This window comes from Rhinatrema bivittatum, chromosome 3 (genome assembly GCF_901001135.1).
Source record: "Rhinatrema bivittatum chromosome 3, aRhiBiv1.1, whole genome shotgun sequence".
Classification (NCBI taxonomy): domain Eukaryota; kingdom Metazoa; phylum Chordata; class Amphibia; order Gymnophiona; family Rhinatrematidae; genus Rhinatrema; species Rhinatrema bivittatum.
Window position 1 is genome coordinate 411,845,932 of NC_042617.1, and position 27,222 is coordinate 411,873,153.

The 27,222-nt window shown below is 41.1% G+C and overlaps 1 protein-coding gene across 1 annotated transcript in view; it reads left to right on the forward strand.

The window, feature by feature from the left end:
• The first annotated feature begins 2,481 nt into the window (after positions 1–2,481).
• Positions 2,482–27,222, forward strand: part of LOC115088608 (collagen alpha-1(IX) chain-like) — a 104,744-nt gene continuing 80,003 nt past the window's right edge. Inside the window, exons 1-2 of the mRNA XM_029596868.1 lie at positions 2,482–2,611; positions 17,488–17,611. Of these exons, the coding sequence (XP_029452728.1) occupies positions 2,482–2,611; positions 17,488–17,611 (254 nt within the window). The remainder of the gene's footprint in view (positions 2,612–17,487; positions 17,612–27,222) is intronic.

The following is a 27,222-nucleotide window of genomic DNA, read 5'->3' on the forward strand; positions in this document are numbered from 1 at the left end:
AAGTGACTTTAAGGGCCAAATTTAAGTTCTGAGCAAATAAAAGATTAAAAAGTCTGCAGGTTAATATTAACTTTAATTTTCACTTATAGACTATCTATCTTGAACAAAAGAACGACCCAAAGCAGTTTTTCATCAAAGAAATAATGCAATCAATATATTATCATTGCAGAGCATCATATCCATATCAGTTAATAAACATCATAAAATACAATGAATTCCTAATATAATTCAGAATACATTGTATTGCTATCATAGTAGGCCAGTTTGTTGGCAAAATGTCATTTTGCATAACTCCTGGAAGAAAAACATTGCACAGAAAAAAAAATACCGTGGAAGCAAAAATGTGTCCAAAAAGCACTATGGATATTTTGCATAAAACTATTGAATTTAAGAATCAGGTGAAAGTTGCACAAAGCCTTTTGGACAAACTTTTCACTGCAAGATTTCTTCTGTTCGCCCATTGGAAAGTGAAGACATTAAATCCTTGAGCAACAGATGTGCTGTTTCAGTTTATGCATGTAAATTGAGTTGCAGATTTTGTGCATGAATTTGCTTAAAGCATAAAGCTGGTCCTACATTTCTACATTTGAAAAACTTATGGCTTGACCTTTCCTGAATTCTTAAATGTTGGTCGTTAATCACTTTCTCTGTTCAAATAGTTGATTTTTTTTTTAATAGAGCTGGGTATTTTGGCATGTGTTTCTTGCTGGTTCAGATCGGTCAGTTCTATCTCAAATTGAACTTTACTTAGTTAAATTACAATTGAAAGATGGCATATTACTAACTATATTAAATTGTTCTGCTATGGTTTTATAAATAAAAATAATAAAACTCAAGAAGATTTGTGAATACCAACACCAATAAATAAATCTAGTTCCTCATCACTTAATATAAATGTAACTAGATTTATCCTGCAATTACTAATAGTTGTCTGATGACCACTATACACACTACACGAACTTAATATTCAAAGTCTCTTTCTTATTTTAGGCAGAATAACTAGGATGTGATTATATGGGGTGAGGTTATGGGAAACAGTAATTCATAGCAGAGTATTATCAAAATGAACACTTACCTTAGTAATGGTCTAATGTATGGTTAACATATTGAAGCATACAATAAAAATGAAAAAAAAGCAATTAGAATGAATTTGTAGATCTCACTTCTAAATTGTTAAGTTAGGCATATATCCAGTACAATACATGTCTTTCAGAATAATGAATAGCAGTCTGGTATTTCACAGCAAATAGTAAGTGTGAAGTTCAATATTTAAATGTTTCATTCTTTGCAGAGGATGGCAGAATGTCTGAAAAACAGCCAGCAATTAGTCTTATGTAGTGCTGATGATCGTTAGTGATACTAGCTAATAACAAGAGCTAGAAACTTTGCTATAAAAAGAGGCGTGTCTTTGATATTTGGTATTTATCCATTAATAAATAGATAATGGGTATACACAAAAGTTTACAAGGCAGAAGCTAGAATGGCAGTAACTGGAGGTTTATAAAATTAGATTAGATAAAGCTCACTTCTGGATGTACAATGGATCCTGCTTGAAGGCATGGGGCTGGATTGCTGACCTCTTGATGTTTTCTTTTAGCACTCTTTTTCAGTGATTGAACAATAAAATGACAATGCATTAATATCTGTTCAAGATTCTAAGAGATCTATCAAGTAATACTGCTTGTATAGAAATCATGTATATGAATGATCTGATATCCTTACCTTCAGAATATCAATTGACCTCTTTCTTTCCAGATTTCTTTTATTTCTCTGTCTTAACACACATATACACACACACACACATATAAGAAGATTTATTGTGAAAATTTGATATGTGCTTGTATACCACTCCATTGGGAGTGTATTTGGTTGTTTATATATATATATCAGACTATCTGCTTTGGGGGAGCTTAGATTTCAACAAGATTTTTATACCGTCCTTTATAAGAAGTTCATAAATAAATAAATACATAAATTGAGCAGTCTATGGAGGGACCAAAGATGCTGGAGTGGATTAGAAATTGGCTGAGTGTGGTGGTAAATTCATTTTATACTGAAGAAAGAAAGACGATGACTGGAGTGCCCCAGGATTTGGTCATGGGGCTCGTTTTGCTCAGAGAGATTTTGTGGAGGGGTTAGTAGGAAAAGTTTGTCTTTTGTGGATAAGATTAAGATCTACAGCACAGTTAATACACTTGAGGAAGTAGATGGTATGAAAAGTGATCTAAAAATTCTGAAGGCGTGGCAATTAAATTTCTGCACTAAATCTTGCAGAGAGATGCATTTGGGGGTGCAGGAATCTGAAAGAGCGCTACACGTTGAGTGGATGAGATACCGATGTCCACAAAGCAAGAGAGAGATCTTGGGGTGATATCTGATCTTTTAAAGGTAGCAAAAGAGTGTGACAAGGCAGTAGCCAGAGCCAGAAGGATGCTCCGGTGCATAGGGAATGGCACAACCAATAGAAAAAAGGAGCTGATTATGCTATTGTACTGGTCACCAGTAAGACTTCACCTGGAATATTGTCTCCTTCTGGAAGAATCTAGACAAAGAGGAGTCAACTCACAGAAGAACCATAATGGTACAGGATCTGCATCAAAAGTCGTATACGGTAAGACTTAAGGATCTTGTTAGGATCTGTGGGTTAGTGGGCCCTTGGCCTGAGGTGAGATTTGGTACCACCCATAGGGAGGAGCCCCACTGGGCCTCACTGTCGGGAGGCGAGGTCTGTAGCAGCAGATGATACAGCCCAGAGAGTATAGAGAGAGAGGGGCTGGGATGTGGCTGCAAGTGCCAGAGTAGGAACTCACTATGGTGGAGCGCAGAGCAGGCCCTGAGGAGCAGGGAGGCATAGTATGGAGGAGTGCCGAGGACCCTCGGCAGAGGAGACCCTGTGCCAGCTTACCCGAGGGGCGGAGCCATGTGGTGAGCTGGCACAGGAAAGATGACGTAGACTTACCTGAGGAGCAGGGAAGCCCAATGGAGTCTCTGGCAATGCACATAAACACTACCCTGAGGAACGGGGAAGTGAGCACAGTCTCTGAAGTGAATCAGGGCACTGCCCCGAGGAGCAGGGAAGCACGGCACAGTCACTGAAGTACACAAGGCGTTGCCCCGGGGAGCGGGATGACATGGCACAGTCACTGAAGAACACAAGGCGCTGCCCCGAGGAGCAGGGGAGCGAGGCACGGTCGCTGAAGAACACAAGACGCTGCCCAAGAAGCGGGGGAGTGCGGCACAGTCACTGAAGTAGAAAGGCAATGGCCCGCGGAGCAGGGTACACCAACGCTGAGTCTCCAAGAAGCCATGTAGTTCCAGGTGCAATGGGTGCAGCAGGGAAGCTAGCAGGCAGGGCGTCAGAGGCACAGGGCCTTCCCAGGAGCGAGTCCCTGAGGAGCGGGAACTCAGAGAGTGTCTCATGCCAGGAACTTAGTACAGGAAACGAGAACCACAGGTCCGAGGTGTTACGCTGCTCGACCTTGGGTCCCAAGGTCGAACATGCTTACCCATTTCCTCGGGGGACCGTCAGTTCCCAGGACACCGAGGACAGCATGTTTGTCGGCTCCGAGGCCTGCCGCGAGGCTTTCCTTTCTGGCAGGAACGATGCCGCTGCTGAAGCCCCACCCCTTGATGTCACTAAGACGCGCGCGGCAAGGATGTCCCTTCCTTTAAAGGGACCAGCGCGGGAATACCCGGAAGTTACCCGCCCCTGCGTGGGTATTTAAATAGCATCCTTTCTCTCTGTTAGCGAGTTAGCAAGGATTGGGACTTCCGGTCTAAGCTACTCTGCTGCTTCTTGTCCTTCTTGAAGCTCTCTCTGCCCTTCAAGGTATTTTCTCTAACCTGGGTACCCGCTCCTCGGGAGCCCTTTGCTTTCTTACAGGTGTCTATCTGCGCTTCCTGTCTTGGTGCCTGCTATTCATCTCTACCTTACTGGTAGAGATGAATAGCCTGCTGGGATCTCTACCTTACAGCTTCCATCTAGTGAGTAATCTAATTCTCAGTCTGACTCATCCACAGCTCTGCCGTGCTGGGAGACCTACTCCGGGATATTCCCATACCATTATTGTGAGACAGGTCTCCTCTGCCGAGGGTCCTAGGACTATCTCTATTGGATCACCTCACTACTGCCACCTCTGGTGGTATCATCTTGCCGTATAATATAGATAGATCTTCTGAGCGAGTGGGTGTACAGAGTCTGGCCTAGCACTGTGGATCCTCACGGGGGTCCTCCTGTGGGAGTAACCACCACCACAGTGTCCAAAAGACCACTTCAACCATAACATGAGGAGTCTGCAGCAGGAATCAGCAATGAGGAAACTCATTACCAAGTCGATTAGAGCCAGGCCCGGGTGGTGCTTAAGAGTCCAGGGCTAGTGATATCATCAGGAGGAGACGCCCCTGAGGTTTCCACCCTAGCATCCTTAAAGGTGGGCTGAGTAGCGCGTGCACGCGCCTACGAAGGCCCAAAGGAGACATGGAGGTCGGCGGTGTCCCTGCCACCATGAGGAGTCCCAGGACAGGGTGACATGCATCGGGAGTGGCTAGCCACAGCCACAAGTTCACCCAAAGAAGAGAGGGCGGTAGCACATGATGTAAGTAAGAGCGGTCGCAGCCCTCTGTGACCGACTGTCATAATAGATCTAAACATTGATACTGTACAGGAAATGAGAAGCAGAGAATTCAGCTACTTGAAAGATGTTACTAATGTCCAAGGTAAACCTTTTTGATGGAAATAAAGTTCTAGAACAATGAGTCATGATAAGCTTCTTCAAGGAGACAGTCTCAGGAGCAAAGTTAGAAAATACTTTTTCATGGAAATGATGTTGGATTTCTGGAATACCCTATTGGAGAAGGTTAAAGCCATAACAGGTTTCAAAAAAGCATGGTGTCAGCACAGAAGATCCTAAGATAGAAGAAAGTGAAGAGATAGTAGGAGAGCAACCTAATGACACATGTTTAAAATGCCTTACTGAAACAATTCAACAATGTTTAACTGCCTGAATGAATGGTAAAGTGGATAATATGAAATGGGAGAAGTTCTACTGGAAACACAGGCAACCATGCAGCTGTTACTTCCCTCTTGAAGCATCCTGCTCTGCCCCATTTTGGGTAAATCTTTTGGAGGAAGACATACCATTCCTTACTCTGGCCTCTTCACTAAACCACTATGGCAAATTCCTATGGGTGTGGAGGATATCTCTCCTTTTCCCTTTGCGCTAGGTTCTCTGGACCGCACACGTAAGGAATATGACAAGGCAGTTCCCCACTGAGTTAACTCACCCTACTCCTGCACTTCTCGTTTTGATGAATGGTAGTTCTCTTGGAAGGGAAGAATCCAGTTCCTTGATACCCCCCCCTCCATTTCCTTGATACTCCCCCTCAATTTTGAGCTTCTCCCCTTGAGGGGGAGAGCACCCTGCAGGATCCCACTCCACTTAGAGAGTCCCCGGGCCTCCCAGCCCATAGACTGGTTACTCCAGTGTGATCACATCTCTGGAGATTCCTACTTCAAACCCCATACAAGATAGGGCTTGGGAGAAAAGGGCAAAACCCCGCCAAATCCCAACTCTTTTATATCTCCCACTTCAAAACTTGGGACCCAATAGGAAAACTCCCCAAACCTTAAAGGGAAAGGCAAACATTTTTCTACAAACACATTACATCAGATTACCCAATGCTCATTTATCGAGAACTGCCATCCAGTGACCAACATCATTATTACAAGCTTTATTATGTGGCAGCTATGCTACAGATTGTGCATAGAATTTAAAAGAGCTAAAAGGTTTAAAGGTAAAATGCAGGTTTCCTCTTTATGGGAACCTTCAATGGTGTTAAAGAGTAGGTAAACATCTGCTGGAAGTGCACAGGATGTGCATGGGCCAAGAGGTCAATCTGGAAGCAGTATAGGAATTTTCCAGAGCCCAGGGTCAGCTATGTGTCAGGAGGTGTAACCTGCCTTCTTGACAGATAAGGGGGGTACATCCCCTGAGGGGCTCGGTTATGGAACAGAAGTGATAAAAACTCTGACTCTACAGAGTCTGGGGCTGGTCCAGATTGCAAGGAAAGAGAATGGTCTGGAGCTGTGATCCTCACCCAGGATCGCAGAAGGGAACATCGAGAGGCTTCACTGTAGAGGATAAACAATAAAGAGAGCAATACAGCCTGGGCATGACCGTGGTGTCGGAAAGGACTAAAAACATGGCTGTTTCCGGCAAGCATATGCAGATGAGTAAATGAACATAGGAGGTTTTTTTTAGGCATTTTTAGTGTGTTTTAACCTTTTACTGATATTGCTTTTACTTTTTTTTATCTTTTGGTAATAAAAAGCTAGATTTTTAGCTATGTTTATAATATAATAATTGTATTTTTCTATTTTCCCCCCCATTTTTACTGTGATAAATTGTGAACCGTTGAGATGGATCTGTCCGTACCACGGTATATAAAACTGTTTAAATAGGATAAATAAATAAATAAGTGGGAGTAGGAAAATTTCCTGACCTCATCCAATTTTTTTAGGGTCCTGAGCCTTAGCTTAGGCCTCAGCTGAGACCCCGACATTGGCCTGGGCCTGGGCCGAGATCCTGGCATTGTGCTTGGGCATAGACCATGGCCCCCCGCATCGGGCCACGACCTAGAAGTAGGCGAAGCCGAGGAACCTGTGTTGTGCTCGGACATTGGCCACGGCCCCTGCTTTGGGCCTTGGTCTATTCCCCAGGCAAAGCCCCAGCCTTAGGCCTAGGCTTAGGCCTGATGGGAGATTTATTTTTTTAATGAACCAAGCAAATTGGATTCATTTAATTTGGGGGGGCCCCTCAATTTGTTTCAGGGCCCCACAAAAGAAATAAATGGGCCCCATTTGTTTAGTTTTTCACATTTGGGAAAAATGAATGCACATCCCTACCTTCCATATCTGAAGTCAGCTTGGATACAGCTGCTCTGGGACCTATATTGAAAGCCAGGCTTTCAACTATAACCTGAAAGAGAGACCATAGAGAGAAAGGAAGGAAAAAGGAATCCTTGAGGAAAAGATTTCAGCTACCCAACAGGTACTGGGAGGATCCAAGGTCTAAGGGTACCCATCCTAAGGAATGACCTGTTTTAGGGAGAAGTATGAGAGGTGAAAAGAGACTCTGTTTATTTTGCATTCATTTTTGATCAAGGTGCTTTGGTGCACTATGCTAAGGGTTCTGTCTTTGGACTCTTGTTTACCTTGCCAGCTCTTCAGTTAAGATATTTTGGTTTTGAGCATTAGTAATGGTGTGGACCTATCTTTCTTGGAGTGACTGGACTGGTGAGCAGGTAGTGCTCACAACACTATGGGCCTTGAAAAGACTCTGCTTGCCCTCCCCAGGAATCCCAGGAGGTCATGGAGCCTTGTGTGGTCTATGACCCTCCCCTTGTGCCTCCATGCACAGGACCAGAATGGGATGGGAATTACACTGACAATCTGCATACATTTTTTGTCAAAACTGGGAATTTTGCCCCGTTCTTCTCAAGAGTGAGTCCAACCAGAAGGAAGACGGTTTACAACAATTTTTAGCTCTAGCAACAATACAACTATAGCCATCAGCGGAAGCCTTGTAATACAGTATTTTGGGAACATTTCTTATCTAGATCACATATAGATTCCCCATAGTCAGGTGTCTACCCAGTTAATTGATGCTGGGATTATATAAAATTCAACAGTATCCTTCGATTCCAAATATTGAAGAACATGCTCCTTTTCTTTAACAACCGGTATAACATTCAATTCTACACACCAATGGGCAAGATCGAGAGGTAGAATGGGTGGCCTGTAGGTTGGTCTAATTGATTATAAACCAGGAGCCAGGAGTTCAAATTCAGTTTCTGTCACTGACATGTGTGACTTTGGGAACATCCTTTAATTTTCCAATGCCTCAAGTAGTGGCATAGAGGATAAAAATAAAACATGTACATGTGCCGATATATGCATGTATAGGGGCACATGCGGTCATGCTCACATATTTTATATCATACGTGCAAATGTGTGTACACTGTATAAAATACGCTTAAATCTACCCCAGCATGCATGAGTATCTAAAAGATACATGCCATGTGTTTTCACCATAGCTGGATAAATAGTATTTTAACACTTACCCTGCTATATTATTTAGCTGGATTAGTAGTGGTTTTTGAGACTTATCCGGCTAAGTGGCAGCAAAGCCACAACTTAACTGGAGAAGTCAAAATGTATCCAGATTAAGTGGCACAAACTTCCTATATGTGAGTATTTGTGCTCCTAATTTTAATCATTTACATGTGGAGATTTAACTTGCTTATTTTCCTTAGCGCTTGTCGACTTTTAGGCGTGTAAGTCATCAAAGTTTGTAACATCATGTGTGAAGGAAATGTCCAGTTTTACCAGTGAGTTCACCAGTTTGCCCAGTCTATATTTAGGGCATCAAGACCCCCCTGGTTCTTCAGCCTGAACTTCCCCTTTTGGCCCTAACCCCTCACCCAGTCTGTATTTGGCTATAAAGAATTTTGTTCTCACTTATACCAGATAATTAGCAGGTAACATACATATGCACATCACTTTTGCTAATTATAAAATAATTTGTATGCATAAATGTTGGCCCTACCCTGGAACATCCTTGGCGTGCCCCTTTTTTATACAAATTTATTCACCCACCATTTCTTGTACGTGTATGTTAGAGGTTTATAAAATAGCATTTATGTGAATACATGCTATTTGTGTGCACATCTGCTAATTTGTATGCATGCAGCTCTTTGAAAATTCACCTTTTAGACTGTACAACTTCCAGTCGAGGCTGGAAAAAAGTGAGCTGTCTCATTTCAAATACTGTGAGACAGCTCATTTTAAAATTGGAGGAATTTGGAATTAAATGGTGAATTTTCAATGACATTTACATACATAAAATACAGTCTTGTGCACATAAAAAATATGCATGAAACTAGATTTCATACATGTTTTTATGCATGCAAAAAAGAGGCATTCTTGATGGGGGAGCTGGGGCAGAATTTGGGTTTGCTACTTACTAGTATAACGCTACTCAGCATATGCAATGCTGGATTTAATCGCATACTTTTGATATTAAAAAGTTATGCACATAAAGTCACATCACAAATCACACTCTGAAAAGAGCAAGTGTAACTTTGTGTGGGTGAGTTTGTGTGTTATTTCACATATTTTTCAAAGCGAACTTAAAAGTTTGCTTTTAAAATTGGTGTAACATGGTATTATAAAATTACTCTCTCTAATCTGAGGTGGTGTGCTTAAAAATATCTGACTTCAGGTGAACTGGGAATATCTGAGGTGTTTCAGGAGATTTTACTTTTAATTCAAGCTGAGTGAAATCTGACTTGTTAAGCTGAAGAGAAAGCTAAACTGTACCACAGTTAGTTTGCCTATCTCTTTATACAATACAACCTTTACTTCCCAGTTTATCCATACATAGTCAAGGTCTTGGGAAGCGTAATCTACTCAAAGTAATTTTTATTGTCTTTCTAAAATGTAAAACCATATTTGCATAATAATCTTTCATGGTGCTAAGGTTGTGTGTATAAGATAAGGGTGCATACAGTTGTACATGCTATATTTTAAGACCAAATTTTGCATATAATAAGTTTTTTGTTTTGTTAATTTTAGTACTTATCCTATATATATTGCCTTGTAGGTACATGCACTAGAGAAGACTCAACAATGAAACCTCTAATTCTTATAATGCTCCTAGCCGTTCCCAACTTTACAAAATGCCAGGATTTACCAGATACTCCAGGTAAAGGGCATTTTTCTAATTACTGTCATAGTTTAAAAGAAAAGATGTCTTGAACATGTGTACAGTGCCAGCAGCTTTACATTGCTGGCATGCTTTGACTTTTATCTACTACTACTATTGTTGCTGTTTATCATTTCTATTGCTCCAGTAGGTGTATGCAGTGCGGCGCAGATTACAGATATGCATTTGTTTCTTCTGTTTTGGTGGGTATGCGTATACCTCACTGACTATCTAGTACATGCTATCTATTACTCGTGAAAAAACAGATATTATCCAAGTATTTTTAATAATGAGTTATGTGCATAATATGTGTACTAGAAATTCGGCAAGGTTTGTGCACACTCACCAAAACAGAAGAAATGAATGCACATCCTTAGTGCAGAATACACATAAGAGGCAGTTTCTACTCTCTAGATTTTACAATGTAATTTTATTTATTTATTTATTTATTTATTTATTTACTTACTTATGTATTTAACCATTTTATATGTCATTCCAAAAGAAGATCACCATGGTTTACAAAAGCAACATTCATATTTTTCATATTTTATTTTATATTTTAATTCAACAATCATATTCTAGGTCAATGCAACAATTTATACATATTCTAGGTCAACACAACATCGAATACATGTTAACTAGGGGGCTAGGATAGTATTTTGTAATCTATAAGTTCCATTTTAATTTCATTCAAGCATTAGTCAGAAAGTTGTCATAATGTACTTTACATTGCTCATTGTTTATTACTCGTTCTACTAATATTATCTATGATTTTTGAAAGTGAAGTTATCGGCATATTGATATTTTAAGTTAAATCATATGCATTTCTGAAGAGCCATGCTTTCATTTCATGTTTGAAACTCTTTCTTTCTGCTATCATATGTAATGTCTCTGGTAGAAAATTCCACACTTTGGGTCCACTATGGAGAACATTCAGTTTCTTATTTGTGTTAGATGTGTTATTCGCATTGTCAGTACAGTTAATAGTCCTTTGTTTTGCGATCTTAGTGTTCACTGCGGTGTGTATGGTTGAAGTGTCATTCCTAATAAGCTGGGGTTTATGTCGTTGATGATATTGAAAATTATTGTTAATTCTTTATAATGAATTCTGGATTATACTGGTAGCCAGTATAATCCAGAACACAAATTGATTTGGATATAGAATATTATTGTCTTCTAGGTGGTTTTCTAGTTGGGATAACACTGCTTTTTCTAGGACTTTTGCAATAAAAGGCTAGTTGGAAATTGGTTGATAATTGTCCCAATCATCAATTCTGCCAGTTTTATTTTTTAGGATTGGTTTAATCACTGCTTGTTTTGCCCCAGCAGGGACCAATCCTTCTGATAGCAAGTGGTTGATTATGGTTGCGATTGTTGGAGTGATTACGTGGTATACTATTTTCAGAGAACTTGCGGGGATTGGGTTCAGTGGGTGGATAGCAGGCTTTATTTTTGTAATGATTTGGTTAATTTCGAGTTTAGATACTATGTCAAATTCATTCCATTTTGCTTGTCCATGTTTTTCTTCTGGTTCTTTTGTTGGTGAGCAGGTGGAAAATTCTATTTTTAACCTATTGGTTTTATCTAACAAAGAAGTGGCTTATTCATTGCAGGAATTCTTTAAAAAGAAGTCGTAGTTCGAGATGGAGAAAGATGGGTCCTTGACTTAGGTTTTAACTGTTTTGAAGAGTAATTTAGAATTGAATATTACACCATGAATCTGTTTAGCATAGTAGCCTTTTTTTTTGCTTTAGTGATTTGTTCACGGTATTTTGTTAGTAGGGATCTGTATCTTTTTCTAGGCATTTCCATCATTGTTTTTCAGATTTTCTTTGTATCTGTTAGTGTGTCTTAGCTCTTCGCTGTACCATGATGTTTTTTGTTTAGACGTATTATGTCCTTTTTAGAATGTTTTTGTCTGGACTGAGCTTAGTTTATCTGCTATTTCATTGACAATTTTATCCCAGAAGTTTAAAGCTGTGGAGGGCATTATCTTGACTAAAAATCAATTATCTTATTTTTTATTGTTTCTTCAAGTATTTTTGGGTTCTAAATTTTTCAGTAGGTGAAAGATTTGCTTTATATTGAGGACTTCAGAAATGTATTTATTATTACAATAAACATAATTTAAAGGCTGTGACCAGGAAGGGCTATGGTTTAAGATCAAACCTCAAAAGATGTTTTTTTAGGTATAAACTTGACTATGGTCAGAGAGGAGGCATGAATAATTACCTCAGTGTGGCTGTTCCGGGTATACAGTAAAGCAAAATGGAAAGCATAGAGTCAGAATTTGGTGATGGGGGAGAAAGCACAAAAAAGAGTAGTTTGCCCAATGAACAGATACCATATGGAGGAATGTAGGAAAAGATAAAGAACAAGAAATGAGTTGCAAGTGAGCAGGAGATGCTTGAACTGTATGCAGAAGCAAATGGGATCCACTGTCATGCCTTGTGAAAAGGGGTTACAGAGTTAATGACATTGAAAGAAGATAAGTTGTGGTGCTGAATTTTTAATAGAATGTGGTGGAGCTAGATGGTTCAGTGAGAGACTTGTAAGGGGCAGTTTTTTCATTAGTCTAAGCAGGAGGTGATGAGAGAGTGAATGGGAGTTTGAGGACTGTGCTCAAAAAGGAATTGACAATATTATAGAGAAAATAGTGGATGTGCACGGAGGGAGGTATGTATTCAATGATAATCCTGAGTTTGCAGGCTAACAGATTATCCATGGATTTAGGAGGAAGAGAAAAAGGGTTAGTGGATTTGGGAGGAAAGATAAAAAAGGTGGACATGGGTACATTGGATGGATAGGAGGGAGAGGGGTTTGGAGGCACTAGAGAAGGGATGGTGAGCTTTGGGCTGTCCAGAATTAATGCTAGCTGGCTAACGTCCCTCCACTGACCCAATCACAACCCTAGGGCTGCCTAATTCTAGGTGGATAAATGTAGGCATCTAGTAAAACTAGATCCCTAAATTTAGCCATTAAGAGGGGAGAAATATTCAAAAACAGAGGTTTAGTCAACTAACTCCTGATGCTAGACACATAAACCCTTTGGATGTCTACACCGTTCATATTTATTTAAAGGGTCAAATCACTTAATCTAGTTTAGGGAGTGGAACATTCCAGTCACCCATCCCATTGGCTGAGAAGTACTACTGCCCAGTGAGAGACTTGGGAAATTTTAGAGGAAAACGTCAGATCCTTTCCAGAGAGAGAGGGAGAGCAGAGACCTTCCTAGGATGGTGAAATAGTAAAACTTGCCAATGGAAGAGACATGTGAACTGCTAAGTAGAGGAAGATGAGAAAGTTTAGGCCTGAATGGCTACAGTGGGGAAAACCTCCAGAAAATGCCATGTATATTGAAATAATTTGAGTATTAAATCTGCCTGACAATGACTTTGAGAATAAAATCCACTTGGGATATGAAGTGTCAAATTAATCTTAGAATATATTAATTAGGAAAAAAATATAGGAACTGTTGGAGGGCCCCAAAGGATGACATGCTTGATATACATGAGTTGATTGGATCTTACTGGCAATCTTTATTGGGGAAAGGAGAGACCTATTATTTTTTAATGATCTGCAGCGTGCAAGTGGGTGGAGCCAGTGTACAAGCAGCTTTATTAAGAAGGAACAAGTTTGTATTTTTGCCTAATGCTTTATCTGAAAGTGTGTCAAAGTAAATAATCTCTCTCAACCAGAGGAGCACATAAGAGGAATTGAAAACTAGGAAGATAACTTTCAAAACTGCTTCCGTGAGCGCAAAAGTGCTACTTAGCCGGATAAATTGGAATTTAGCTGGATAAGTCTGCACAAATGATATACCCACATATTTGAATTTTAAAGAGATATGTAAATAGATACTACTCACATTACTTAGATGCATTTATTTCTGCCCCCCCCCCCTCCCCTGGAGGTCAGCCCTTACCCACGCAAGTTAGGGAATTTTATAACATGTACACAGTAATGAAAATACCAGTTTTACCAATTAGTCTACCAGTTTGCCTAGTCCATCTGCAGCTCATGAAGACCCTCCTCTATGTTCAACTTGAAGTCCACCCATTTCACCTAGACCCCCCCATCCTGTTATTATTTTATTTTGGACATGTATGTAATCACTGAATGACTTCATTCAGGATCACCAGATCCTGATTCAGTTCCAATTCAGATTTCAGAAAACTCTCAGTACCGAGATCCTTTTACTTTGCACTATTGTTACGATCAGATGGGGCCTGGATAGTAGAAACAAATATCTTCCCATACTCCTTGATATCACTGTGGCGTTTGAGCGTTTTTAGTCACCAGATCATAATTTATAGATTTAGAGAATGTGGGATTTCCGAAACCATACTTGACTGGCTCATATCCTATTTATCTGAAAGATCACAGCAAATTGGGATTAACGATGATTGCTCACAACAGCACAACATTTCTTCTGGTGTGTCCCTGGCTCAGCACTTTCTGTACTTCTGTTCAACATCTACATGACCCTTATCTGTAAGTTACTATCAGGCTTGTGTGATGGATTTAGATTTTATGCAGATGACATCTAATTCTTTATTAAATTGTCATCTACTTGTGCTGAACTGGTAGAATCTGCTTCAATCTGCATCAATACAGTTAAAACCTGGATATCTCATAATAACATAGCCCTGAATATTTCTAAGATAGAAATATTCAATTTGTCTCAGAAAACAGCAATTCCACCGACATTATCAGTGTTGACTACACGCTGTCTCAAGTGTAAAAAGCGTAGCATTGTTATTTCAACCTCAAATAAAGGCTGTGGTCAAATTAGGCTTCTTTAAGCTGCATATGCTGTGTGGCCTCATGTCTCTTTTGGAGCCTTGTGATTTCAGGACTGTTGTACAGCCCTTCATTTTACCACTATTAGATTACTGTAACTCCATTATATTGGCTTGCCTGACTATTCATTAAAAGCTCTGCAGTTTCTTAAGAATGCTGTTGCTAGACTGATCTCCCCTGTCCTAGCAGACCTCTATTGGTTGTCTGTAGTATTTTGAGTGAAATATAAAATGGCAAGTTTGATTCATAAATTTATAACACTGGATTCGTTACCCTGGGCAAATGAGATGATGCATCTGTATAATATCCCTTTATCATTGCGTTCGTATCAAAGAGATCTCCTTGATATGCTGTCAATGCACATGGCACACCTAGCTGAAAACCGAGATAGGACATTTTCAGTCACTACTCCAATATATTGGAATTCCTTGCTGGCTGAGTTATGTCAAGAGTCAAGAGGCCTGCTATTACATCATTTAAATTTGGTCAACTGAGGCCTAGATTCATCATTTTGCTATAAATAGTGTAAATAGCGCCTATGATATAAAAGGGGCATGGTTAGGCTAATTTTCATGATACTGCATCGCATAGGTATTTACCGCAAAGCACGATACCATTATCACACCGCATGTTATTTTCACATTGCACACTGAGAAATCTACTGCAGCTGCGTTACCAGCCAAAAAGGATTTTATCGCGAATGGTGGTTTGGGCAGAGGCTCACAAAAAGTTAACTATTTAAACCACTGTAGGAGGGGGCACTAGTAACTCGAGATGAGGTTTGGAGGGTGAGATGAGTTTGGAGGGGACAGTTTTACATGCACAGGCATACATACAAACAGCACAGTTACCATCAGTGAAGATTTAATGTGATTTGGAGTGATGAAAGGTGAAAGAAGAGTAGATTTGTACCATGGATCCTTCTACGTAAGTAAAGAGAACATGGTACGTCCTAATGCATTTTGATAAATGACACTGTAAGTTAGTTAGCTAGTGCTGAAAGACAGGGCTAGCTTCCTAACAACCCCCACTCCCCAACTTAATCCTGCCTCTTAACAGAGGCCTGGATTTATCAAAATGCACTAAATATCGCATGTGATAGAAAAAGGGGAGTGTTTTATGGTAATAGGCAGTTTATCGCTAATACCTATGGGGCGGATTTTAAGAGCCCTGCTTGCGTAAATCCGCCCGGATTTACGCGAGCAGGGCCCTGTGCGCCGGTGCGCCTATTTTAATAGGCGCACCGGTGCGCGCAGAGCCCCGGGACTCGCGTAAGTCCCGGGGTTCTCCGAGGGGGGCGTGTCGGGGGCGTGTCGGGGGGTGGGCCCGAACCGCGCGGCGTTTAGGGGGCGTGCTGGGAGCGTTTTGGGGGCGGGTACGGGGGCGTGGCTACGGCCCGGGGCGGTCCGGGGGCATGGCCGCGCCCTCCGTACCCGCCCCCAGGTCGCGGCCCGGCGCGCAGGAGGCCCGCTGGCGCGCGGGGATTTACGCCTCCCAGAGGGAGGCGTAAATCCCCGGAGAAAGGTAAGGGGGGGATGTAGACAAGGCCGGGCGGGTGGGTTAGGTAGAGGAAGGGAGGGGAAGGTGAGGGGAGGGCGTTAGAGGATTCCCTCCAAGGCCGCTCCGATTTCGGAGCGGCCTTGGAGGGAACGGGGGTAGGCTGCGCGGCTTGGCGCGTGCCGGCTATACAAAATCGATAGCCTTGCGCGCGCCGATCCAGGTTTTTAGCAGATACGCGCGGCTCCGAGCGTATCTACTAAAATCCAGCGTACTTTTGTTTGCGCCTGGAGCGCAAACAAAAGTACGCGCTCGCGTATTCTTTAAAAATCTGCCCCTATGTGAAGAGCTTTGAGATAAGTGCCAGAATTGTGGTAATTCCTACATACAACCAGTGGGGGACCATGTTTACTACTAGGGGGGGGGGAAGAGAGAGAGAGAGAGAGAGAGAGAGAGAGAGAGAGAGAGAGCGTGACTATTTATAAGGCTGTCATAGTAGCCAACTATTTATATCTCTATAGGAGGGCCAGCTAATAGCTCGAGGTGAGGTGGTGGTGGCTTAGGGGCCAGTTTTACATGCAGAGTGAGATGTATGAACTGCACAGTACATCTCGGTGAAGATTTGACATCATCTGGAGTGAGGAAAATTTCACAAAGATGAGATTTCTATTATGTTATCTCATCCTAATCACCACCAACACCTCACCTGGAGCTATTAGATGGCCCTCCTATAGAGATATAAACACTTGACTACTAGGAGGACCTTATAAATAGTCTCTCTATCTCTCTATCTTTCTCTCTTACTCTCTCTCTCTCCTCTGTGAAATATAAGTATTGCAGTGTGTGAAAACTTTACCCAGCCGTCTAGATCTCTTTGAATATTGACCCTCCTGTCTGTTTTTCTTTCTATACTGAAGCAGATTTTCTCTGGGTATTTGTATAACGCCCCCCATTTCTGTCTATTACTCCTGCAGAATTATTTTCTTTTGTTGAACGAAAGTATTACAGATTGGAGTGAGTTGTGTCCCTCATGTGTCTGAACAGATTTGATTATACAAGCCTGATGGAAGATTATAGATTTTGTTTCAATGGCTGGGGCAGAAGACGTTTTATGGATATTTACAACAGTTGATTTTATGCTTTGGATTCAAGTGGATTGCAAGCTAAGGCTACTTGAAGAAGGCTTTACTAATTCTGGAAAAATCTATTTGTGATAGTAAATGCAGAGCAGTGATGTCAGCAGCTCCTGACCGTCATGGGAAAAAGGGAGCTTGATGATTTCACTAACATCTTTATTGCTAGCGGCACCAAATGAATGCTTACTGCAGCAGTAGAACCCTCCTTAATGAAAGCTGGAACATATTATGTTTTAGTTTACATTTTTTTTTCTAAACAAGAAAAATCTTTTTTTATTTTTTTGCAGTATTTGACCTTCTTCAAAGATTTAAGTTGTCCATGGAATCAGGTATAAGTACAGTTGGAGGATCATTTCCAGGTTCATCAGCCTTCCGCATAAACCCCACCCTTCACCTAAAAAAGAGAACCAGGTATGAAATATCTGCATTGAACTAGCATATTCCTGGATGACTTAAATCTGATGTACGGTACATAGTATAAATGTTTGTGAAATCTAGATCATGTGTCTCATTTCCCAGGTTGCACACTGCAGCACGTGCCTTATTCATCAGAATTGGTCTGAATTTAGCCACTTGTGGCGGTACTGCACTCAGGCCCAGGGAGGGGAGATGGCTGCAGCTACTGTGGAAAACGTCTGGTTAGAGACCCGTGCTGAAGGCGTGCCTCAGAGAAGGCACCCCCTCCAGTCCATGGATTGGCAAAGGTTCCCCATGCTTTCTGTGCAGTGGTGCTCAAAGATAGAGAGGGGGGGGGGGGGAAGACAAAAAAAAGACATTCGTCTTTTTCAAGTATGGTGAATACAAACTGCAGGTCACCCAATGAACAGTAATATAGTTTATTCTCAGTGCATGCTGGAAGTCTCATCTGTATGTGTATATATCTGAACACTAACTGCACTGTATTAATTAATTAATTTATTTATTTATTTAGAGATTTTTTTTATATACCGCGGCACGTTAAAAACATCACCTCGGTTTACAATAAACAATAAATCAGCAACAAGCTTTACAGTCAATAAGAAATAAAGTGGACATAATATGAATCAATTAAGAACAAATTAATAACAAAAAAACAATTCAACCAATGATAATCAAATAGTAAAGTATAGTAAATAAGAATTTAAAGCATGAAATGCAATTGAAATTTGATATAAAAAAAGAATGATTTTTGTAAGTGAAGTTATACCAAATATATACAATATTTCTATTTTATGGATCTGAACTCCCTTTTTCTTCTTGAGAAATGAAAGGCTTTCATTTATGCAAGTGCAGAAGTCTGGATGTACAAATGTGTATCAGCTGATTAAAATAATAGGATGAAGGATACATTTCTGCTTGATTCACATAATGTAAGTATGTTTCTAAACTGCTAGGGCATATCTTGACCAATTTGAAATGGTTTAGGCACATGTTGACTCTACACTTACATCGACCTTTTATTCTGTGAAATCAGAGAAACTAAGCAAGGTTCAATGCATTCATTTCCCTGATGGGTGACCACCAGAGAATATTTGGTGGTGCAAGAAGTCGTGTTAATAATCTAGGAGTGGGATATTTCCCTTTTCATCCAGTAGGGACCCAATGCTTCAGCAAGATGCTGTAGCAACTATATTGATGAGGGTACTACTGACTTTTAGATGGAACTGAGGTCACAATCCATAAGTCTCATTGCACATTTGCAAACATGGATGTCCATGTCTTGGCTAAATTCTGGCCTGCTGCAATTTTCCTGTAGAATGAGCCAATTTGGACTTATAGAGAGTAATTTTCAACAGCATGTGTAAGCCAGCAGATGCACTTATACTTATGTGCACACAAAGTTATGCATGTATGTTATAAAATACTGCATATATCTGATTGGAAAATACACACATATGTTTTAGTTGGTGCACACTATATTAATGCAGGGAGCCACATACTGTATGTTCCATACCTATTTTATACAGGGACACGCATGTATTTGACACAGGAAATAATTGTAATATGCATGTGTTGACCATAGTCTATATATGGAAGCAGGAATTTTATAAAGCATGTGCATACTCCGCTTATAAAAATACTTGTGTGCATGCTTTTAATCACCAGTTTACTGACTCCTCCACCAGTTCACCCACATTTTCACCAGTTCACCTAGACTCTCTACCACCTCATCTTGGACCCCCACCACTTAACCCAGACTTCCCACCCAAAAACTGTAGACAAAAGAGTAATGTGATTTCATTTCCATGACTCAATTAACAGGTAGAAAAGTGTGCTTATAAGTTTGATCATGTATGTGGGTATACTGCTTATAAAATAGTAACTTGCGAGTGAACTGCTGAACCTTGCCCTGGAATAAGGATAAGCCCTCCCTTTTTTATTTGGTTACATTGACATGCAACACTACGAGTGCATGTATAATTAGACTTTTACTACTCAAGCACATACATGCTACTTACATGCATAATTTCCAGTTTTATGCATGGAAACCTTTTAAAAATTACCCAAATTAAAAAAACCTTTATCACATATTCTAATGTAAGCATGCCTTGTTCATTAGCAAGACGTTTTATGGAAGAGTGTGGTACAATTGCACAATTAATAATAGATATGAAAATTTACTGTGCAAACAGTACCGTTGTTTGTAGTTAAAAAATTGAATATGATAAATATTGTAGCAATACCAAAAACAACAGTCAACAGATCTAAAATGTTCAGGAATAGACATCTGGGCCAGTTTTAAGTTCCAGGCAACTGTAGACATAAGAAAGTGCAAAAAAAAAAAAAATGCAATCAATAACTTTGTCACAGGGTTGCAAGAGTTGCTGCTGAGCTGGTCAACTCTGTAAGTTAATCTCGTTAGTAAGGTTCAGGGGCGGATTGAGGGAAAATAGTGGCCCGGGGGATTTTTCTCCATACTGGCCCATGGGTACCCAATTACATATACAATATAATTTACATATATAATTTACATATATATGTACACACCCCTATATTTCAGCATGGTCCTACCATATCAACACAGTACTATTTGCCAAAACTCAAAGAATAACAACCCCACCTATGAAAAAGAATACCACAAATATTACACCAGAATCTAAAATATCAATACACCTCCTATCAAGAAAACAGAACAGGCCAAGCTACTACAGATCACTACAGAGAAACCACATGCTAAATGAATGCTTCATCTCAGTCTTTGCATGCAGAATACAAACTTTCACCAAAAACAGAATAAAGCCACATAAAGTATAAATAGAAATGTGCAGACAAAAACTAAACTGTAAAACGCATCACGCCAGACTCTAAACAGTGCAATAATGGAAAAACAAAAATGTCACCATTCCTCATGAAACAATCAATAAAATCAAGATATATATAAATCATGAATCATAATTATAAAATCATACTAATAAAATAATTTCAAAACAGCTGATGAATAGAATATCCAATAATTAAACTCAAGCAAATTTTGAAACCTTTATTAAACACCAATAAAATATTTCAAACAGCAGACACATCACATACTACCCAATAATTAGAATGGTAGTCAATCAAGAGAAATGAACTTAAAAAGCCACCTTTACTTACCCTCTCTAGCAGTTCTCCTACTCCTTTCCCTTGCAGGCCACACCAGAAGCAGCAGTAGCTGCTGAAGCTGTCCTCACGGTCCTCTTCTTTAGGGACCACAACCAATCTCTTCTCTCTCTCTCTCTCTCTCTCACATACACACCAGTCATACCCTCAAGACCAGTTTCTGTCTCTCACACACCAATTTATTTATTTATTTATTTAAAGGCTTTTATATACCAATGTTCATGTACTAGTACATATCGCGTCGGTTTACAGGGAACTAAAGTTGGAAATTACATCGAACATGTAGGTACAAACAACAAAGCAAAACTTTGTATGGAATTATAGATAAGGCAAAGAAATTGTCTAACAACTATTACAAGTCATAGTCAATTAATGTCAGTAATGGATTACCAAAAAAAACCTTAAAAATTTATAACAGACTTAGTAAACATGAGTGGAGCATAACGCACATCTAACAGGTAAAATCAAGAGAATAAATTATAACAGTATATCATTACAGCATCAAACATCAAGCATATAGGGCTAAGAGATAAGTGGATCTAACCCTGGACCAAGGCTCGGGAGAGAGACCTTTAAGTGAAGGCTTTTGTGAAAAGCCAAGTTTTAAGCTTCTTTTTGAACGTTCGACTACAAGTTTCTAGATGAAGGTCCGTGGGGAGGGCATTCCAGTGAATGGGACTGGCAATCGAGAAAGCACGTTTCTTGAGCAATGACTTGGCTGGAGGTGCATATAGGGTGCCTAAGTAGCTGGTTCTGATTGGTCTGGAAGATGTGTGATGACAAAGTGGACAATTTAGTTCTAGCGAAGTTTGGGAATGAATGGACTTGTGGGTTATGGTTAGAACTTTGAATATGATTCTAGATTTGATAGGAAGCCAGTATAGGGTTTTTAGGATAGGTGTGATGTGTTCTCCTCTACTAGAGTTGGTTAAAATCCTAGCGGCCGAGTTCTGTAACATTTGTAGTGGTTTGGTGGTGATAGCTGGAGGCCAATTAGCAGAGAGTTGCAGTAATCAATTTTTGAAAATAGAATTAAGAACATAAGAAAATGCCATACTGGGTCAGACCAAGGGTCCATCAAGCCCAGCATCCTGTTTCCAACAGTGGCCAATCCAGGCCATAAGAACCTGGCAAGTACCCAAAAACTAAGTCCATTCCATGTAACCATTGCTAATGGCAGTGGCTATTCTCTAAGTGAACTTAATAGCAGGTAATGGACTTCTCCTCCAAGAACTTATCCAATCCTTTTTTAAACACAGCTATACTAACTGCACTAACCACATTCGCTGGCAACAAATTCCAGAGTTTAATTGTGCGTTGAGTAAAAAAGAACTTTCTCCGATTAGTTTTAAATGTGCCCCATGCTAACTTCATGGAGTGCCCCCTAGTCTTTCTACTATCCGAAAGAGTAAATAACAGATTCACATCTACCCGTTCTAGACCTCTCATGATTTTAAACACCTCTATCATATCCCCCCTCAGGCGTCTCTTCTCCAAGCTGAAAAGTCCTAACCTCTTTAGTCTTTCCTCATAGGGGAGTTGTTCCATTCCCCTTATCATTTTGGTAGCCCTTCTCTGTACCTTCTCCATCGCAATTATATCTTTTTTGAGATGCGGAGACCAGAATTGTACACAGTATTCAAGGTGTGGTCTCACCATGGAGCGATACAGAGGCATTATGACATTTTCCGTTTTATTCACCATTCCTTTTCTAATAATTCCCAACATTCTGTTTGCTTTTTTGACTGCCGCAGCACACTGCACCGACGATTTCAGTGTGTTATCCACTATGACACCTAGATTTCTTTCTTGGGTTGTAGCACCTAATATGGAACCCACCTAATATGGAACCCAACATTGTGTAATTATAGCACGGGTTATTTTTCCCTATATGCATCACCTTGCACTTATCCACATTAAATTTCATCTGCCATTTGGATGCCCAATTTTCCAGTCTCACAAGGTCTTCCTGCAATTTATCACAATCTGCTTGTGATTTAACTACTCTGAACAATTTTGTGTCATCTGCAAATTTGATTATCTCACTCGTCGTTGTTTGGAGGACTGTTCTAAAGTCCTGAAAATGGAGAAGAGGTTTCAGTTTTTTTAATATGTGTAGCTTGTGAAAGCATTCTTTTGTTGTGTTCTTGACAAATTTTTTTAGGTTCAGCCTATTGTCGATGATAACGCCGAGGTCTCTTACGTGTGTGTGGGAGATCATTAGAGGTGATCAGCATAAGTTCAGTTTTTGACGTATTGAGTACTAAGTTAAGGCTAGAGAGAAGGGAGTTAATGGACTGTAGACAATTGTTCCAGAAATTAATGGTGTTGGAGATAGATTCTGTGATTGGCATCAGAATCTGGATGTCGTCGGCGTATATGAAGTGTGTGACCTTTAGACTTGAGAGCAGATGACATAGGGGGAGAAGATAAATGTTAAATAGTGTTGGGGAGAGGGAGGATCCTTGAGGGACTCCGAGTGTGGACTTGACCAGGTGAGAATCCTTATTACTTATTCTGACCTTGTAAGTCCTATTGTAAAGGAATGATCTGAACCATTCAAGGGCTGATCCTGAAATGCCTATGTCTGAGAGCCGATTGATGAGGATAGAGTGCTTCACGGTGTCAAAAGCGGTGGATATATCAAGAAGTGCCAGGAGGTAGGGGGTCTTTTTCTCCAGTCCGGTGAGGACACTGTCTGTCAGTGAGATTAGAAGGGATTCCGTACTGAGGGATTTGTGGAATCCGAATTGGGATGGAGTGAGAATCTTGTGGGCCTCTAGGTATTCTGAGAGCTGTTTGTTAACTATCCTCTCCATAAGTTTGGCGACAAATGGTAGGTTAGCGATGGGGCGAAAATTGGCCGGGTCTGCAGGGTTCAGGTTGGGTTTCTTGAGGAGAGGTTTGAGGGTGGCTAGTTTCAGCGAGTCCGGTACTAATCCTTGGGCTAGCGAGCGATTAATGATCTCTGCTAATGGCTTCGCAATGGTATTTGGGATGGTGAGCAGTAGTTTGGATGGAATGGAGTCTATCGGATGTGTGGAGGGTTTCATCTTTTTGAGAATCGATTCAATTTCAAGTGAGGATGTGGGTTCGAAGGATTCTAGGTTTGCTTTCTGGCTGAAGGGGGGAGTGTAGCGAGCAGAAGGTTCTGTATTAGATGTTGCCAGAGGAGCTATTAGGTTGAGGATTTTGTTTTCGAAGAACTGAGCAAGTTCTGTGCATCTAGCTTGGGCTTGATCGTCAGGGATAACTGGAGAAGTGGGTTTCGTGAGCTCTGAGACATAAGAGAACAGCGCTTTGGCATTGAAGGAGAAATTGTGAATTTTGTGGGAATAAAAATCTCTCTTTGTGCGAAGGATGTTGTTTCTGTAACTGTGCATGAGGGTTTTGTACTCTGTTAATGTAACATTGGATGGTCTCTTTCGCCAAGCGTGTTCTTTTTTTCTCAGTTCTAGTTTGAGGTGTTTTAGTTCTTGTGTGAACCATGGTTTTTTGTTTTTACCGAATGGGTCTAGCTCTTTAGTTTTTAGGGGGCATAAGTTTTCTGCCACCTTGTTTATGATGCAATGCCACGAAGTGATGGCTGCCTCTGTGTCAGAAAGGTCGAGGTTAGAGAGTTCCAATGAAAGATAGGAGGTAAGGTCTTCCATGGAGCTTGAGTTCCTGTAGTGAATTGTGATTTTGGGGACTGGTGAAACTGGATTGTCCTTGATACAGAGATCCGTAGTGACCATTAGATGGTCTGATCATGGGATAGGGGAGCAATGAGGTGGGGAAGAATGTGTAAGGCCTGAGTTTATGAATATAAGGTCCAGTGTGTGCCCCGCTTTGTGCGTGGGACTTTTGACTATTTGAGAGAAGCCTATGGCCTTGAAGGCGGACAGTAGCGTTTCACAGTTGGAGGATAGGGGGGTCACGTCAATGTGAAGGTTAAAATCTCCCAAGATGACTGCTGGGGTGTCGTTTTTGATGTGTTTGGCGATGAGCTCAATGAGCGGAGATGGATACGAGTCTAAAAGGCTGGGTGGAGCTTAGAGTAGAGAAATTTGGAGTTGTTTTGAGCTAAAAAGTGCAAATTCCAGACGGGAGGTGTGTATAGTGATCTGTTGGGATAGTCTAAACTCTTTTTTTGCAGCTAAGCAGAGTCCCCCCCCCTCTGTTTTTGGGTCTAGGTATTGAATGGTTATCGTAGAGGTGAAGGGGTAGTTGATTGATTAGGGCTAGGTCTGTGTGTTTCAACCAGGTTTCAGTGATGGCACATATATCCGGTTGTGAGTTCAGGAGATAGTCATTGACTGAATGTGTTTTTTTCTAAATGGATTGGGCATTAAAGTGTGTTAGTGAGAATAAGGATAGCCCAAGGAATTGAGTGAATGGGGATGTCATTATGGGTATCAAACGCTTATGATGGAGGAATGTAGGGTCGGCGTGTTTTTTGCGGTTGTTGTAGAGGTTTTTGATGGTAGGGATAGGGTACAAGAGCATGACTGAAGATGAGTTGATGATGACTGGGAGAGGTTTGTAACTGCGATGGAGTACTGACTGAAAGGGATGGAGCACTTAGGGACTGCACGAAGGGGCATACACCGCAGTCGAGCACCATAATTTAAAGGCCGCTTGGGCCCGCCTCCCCGGCGACAGTGGGATGCGGCTCTGGAGACCGGCGAGAGGTTCGGGGGCATAGGGAGGATCAAGGGACGGCGCCCGGCGATGGTCAGTCTTACCTTTTCTTTATCTTCTCTTATTGGTCTGGTTGGTGGGTTTTTCCGTTGAATTTTGCAGTTTTCCCTTCTTTTCTCTTCTTTATTTTATTTTCTTTCTTTATTTTTATTTTTTTTTTCTCCGTGCTGGCGCTGGCATGCTCTCCTCTTCTTCCGGGCTTCTTCCCTTCACTTCCGGTGGAGTCGGGAGGCCCCGGGCCGGTTCTTTGTCGGCACTGGCAGGCGCTGAGATCCGTCTGTGGTCGGCGTGTTGACCGTGGTCGGCTTGGCAGGTCGTGGTCGGTGCAACCAAAAGGGAGCGTGTTGGAGTGTGCTTGATGAGATCAGGATGCGAGCTGGAGTAAGATAGACGAGGTTAGGATGAGTGCTGGATGGTGTTTGATGCAATTGCGGACGGGTGAAATTTGATTGGTGAGATCCGGCTGTATGCTGGAGTACGCTTAACGATATCAGGATGGGTGCTGTTGGATGAGGTTTGAAGTTTCCCCAACCAGTCTCTCTCTCTCTCTCTCTCTCTCTCTCTCACACACACACACACACACACACACACACACACACAAGCACACACATACCAGTCACCAGTCATCTCCCTGATCAGTCTCACACATACACACGTCACCTCTCTGGCCAGTCTCTCTCAATCACACAATGCTCTCGCTCCCTCTTACACACAGGATTTCAATCACACACATGCTCTCTCTATTTCACTTACACACAAGCTCTCAATCACACACGTTCTATCTCAATTACAAACAGGCTCAATCACACACATGCCCTCTCTCACAGCCACAAGCCAGCCAAAAACATGCTCTATCTCTCTTGCACACATACACATTGACACACAGATGGACCCTCCCTGTCTCACATACACATTACACATACACATTACATGAGAGGTCTAGAACGGGTAAATGTGAATCGGTAATTTACTCTTTCGGATAATAGAAAGACTAGGGGGGCACTCCATGAAGTTAGCATGTAGCACATTTAAAACTAATCAGAGAAAGTTCTTTTTTACTCAACGCACAATTAAACTCTGGAATTTGTTGCCAGAGGATGTGGTTAGTACTGTTAGTATAGCTGTGTTTAAGAAAGGATTGGATAAGTTCTTGGAGGAGAAGTCCATTACCTGCTATTAATTAAGTTGACTTAGAAAATAGCCACTGCTATTACTAGCAACGATAACATGGATTAGACTTAGTTTTTGGGTACTTGCCAGGTTCTTATGGCCTGGATTGGCCATTGTTGTTAACAGGATGCTGGGCTTGATGGACCCTTGGTCTGAGCCTGTATGGCATGTTCTTATGTTCTTATGATCTTAATGTCTGGTTAGGTCTAAAGTTATGTGGTCTTGAGTGGCTGGATAAAAAAAAAACTAAAACGTGTGCCTCCTAACCCAATTCCCACTCCCTCACAATTAATCTTTGAAATCACAACTGCTAAAGCCCCCACAATCCTCTCCACCATAAAAAGACCCTTTGAAATGCAGCCCACCCATCCCCGTTCCCCTCCCTCTGTTCTGAAGCAGGTCTAACCTTTTCCAGCTAACTTACTGCCTGATTCACTAAGACTTTTCTCCCATTCTGTGTCTATGGGGAAAATACCTTGATGAATCAGGCCCTTAGCTGGATAACTGAACTCCTTCCTAAACACCCCCCCCCCCCACCACCGAATGCCTTTCTTTTATTTTGCTAGATTTTAACTAGTTAATAACGTATCCAG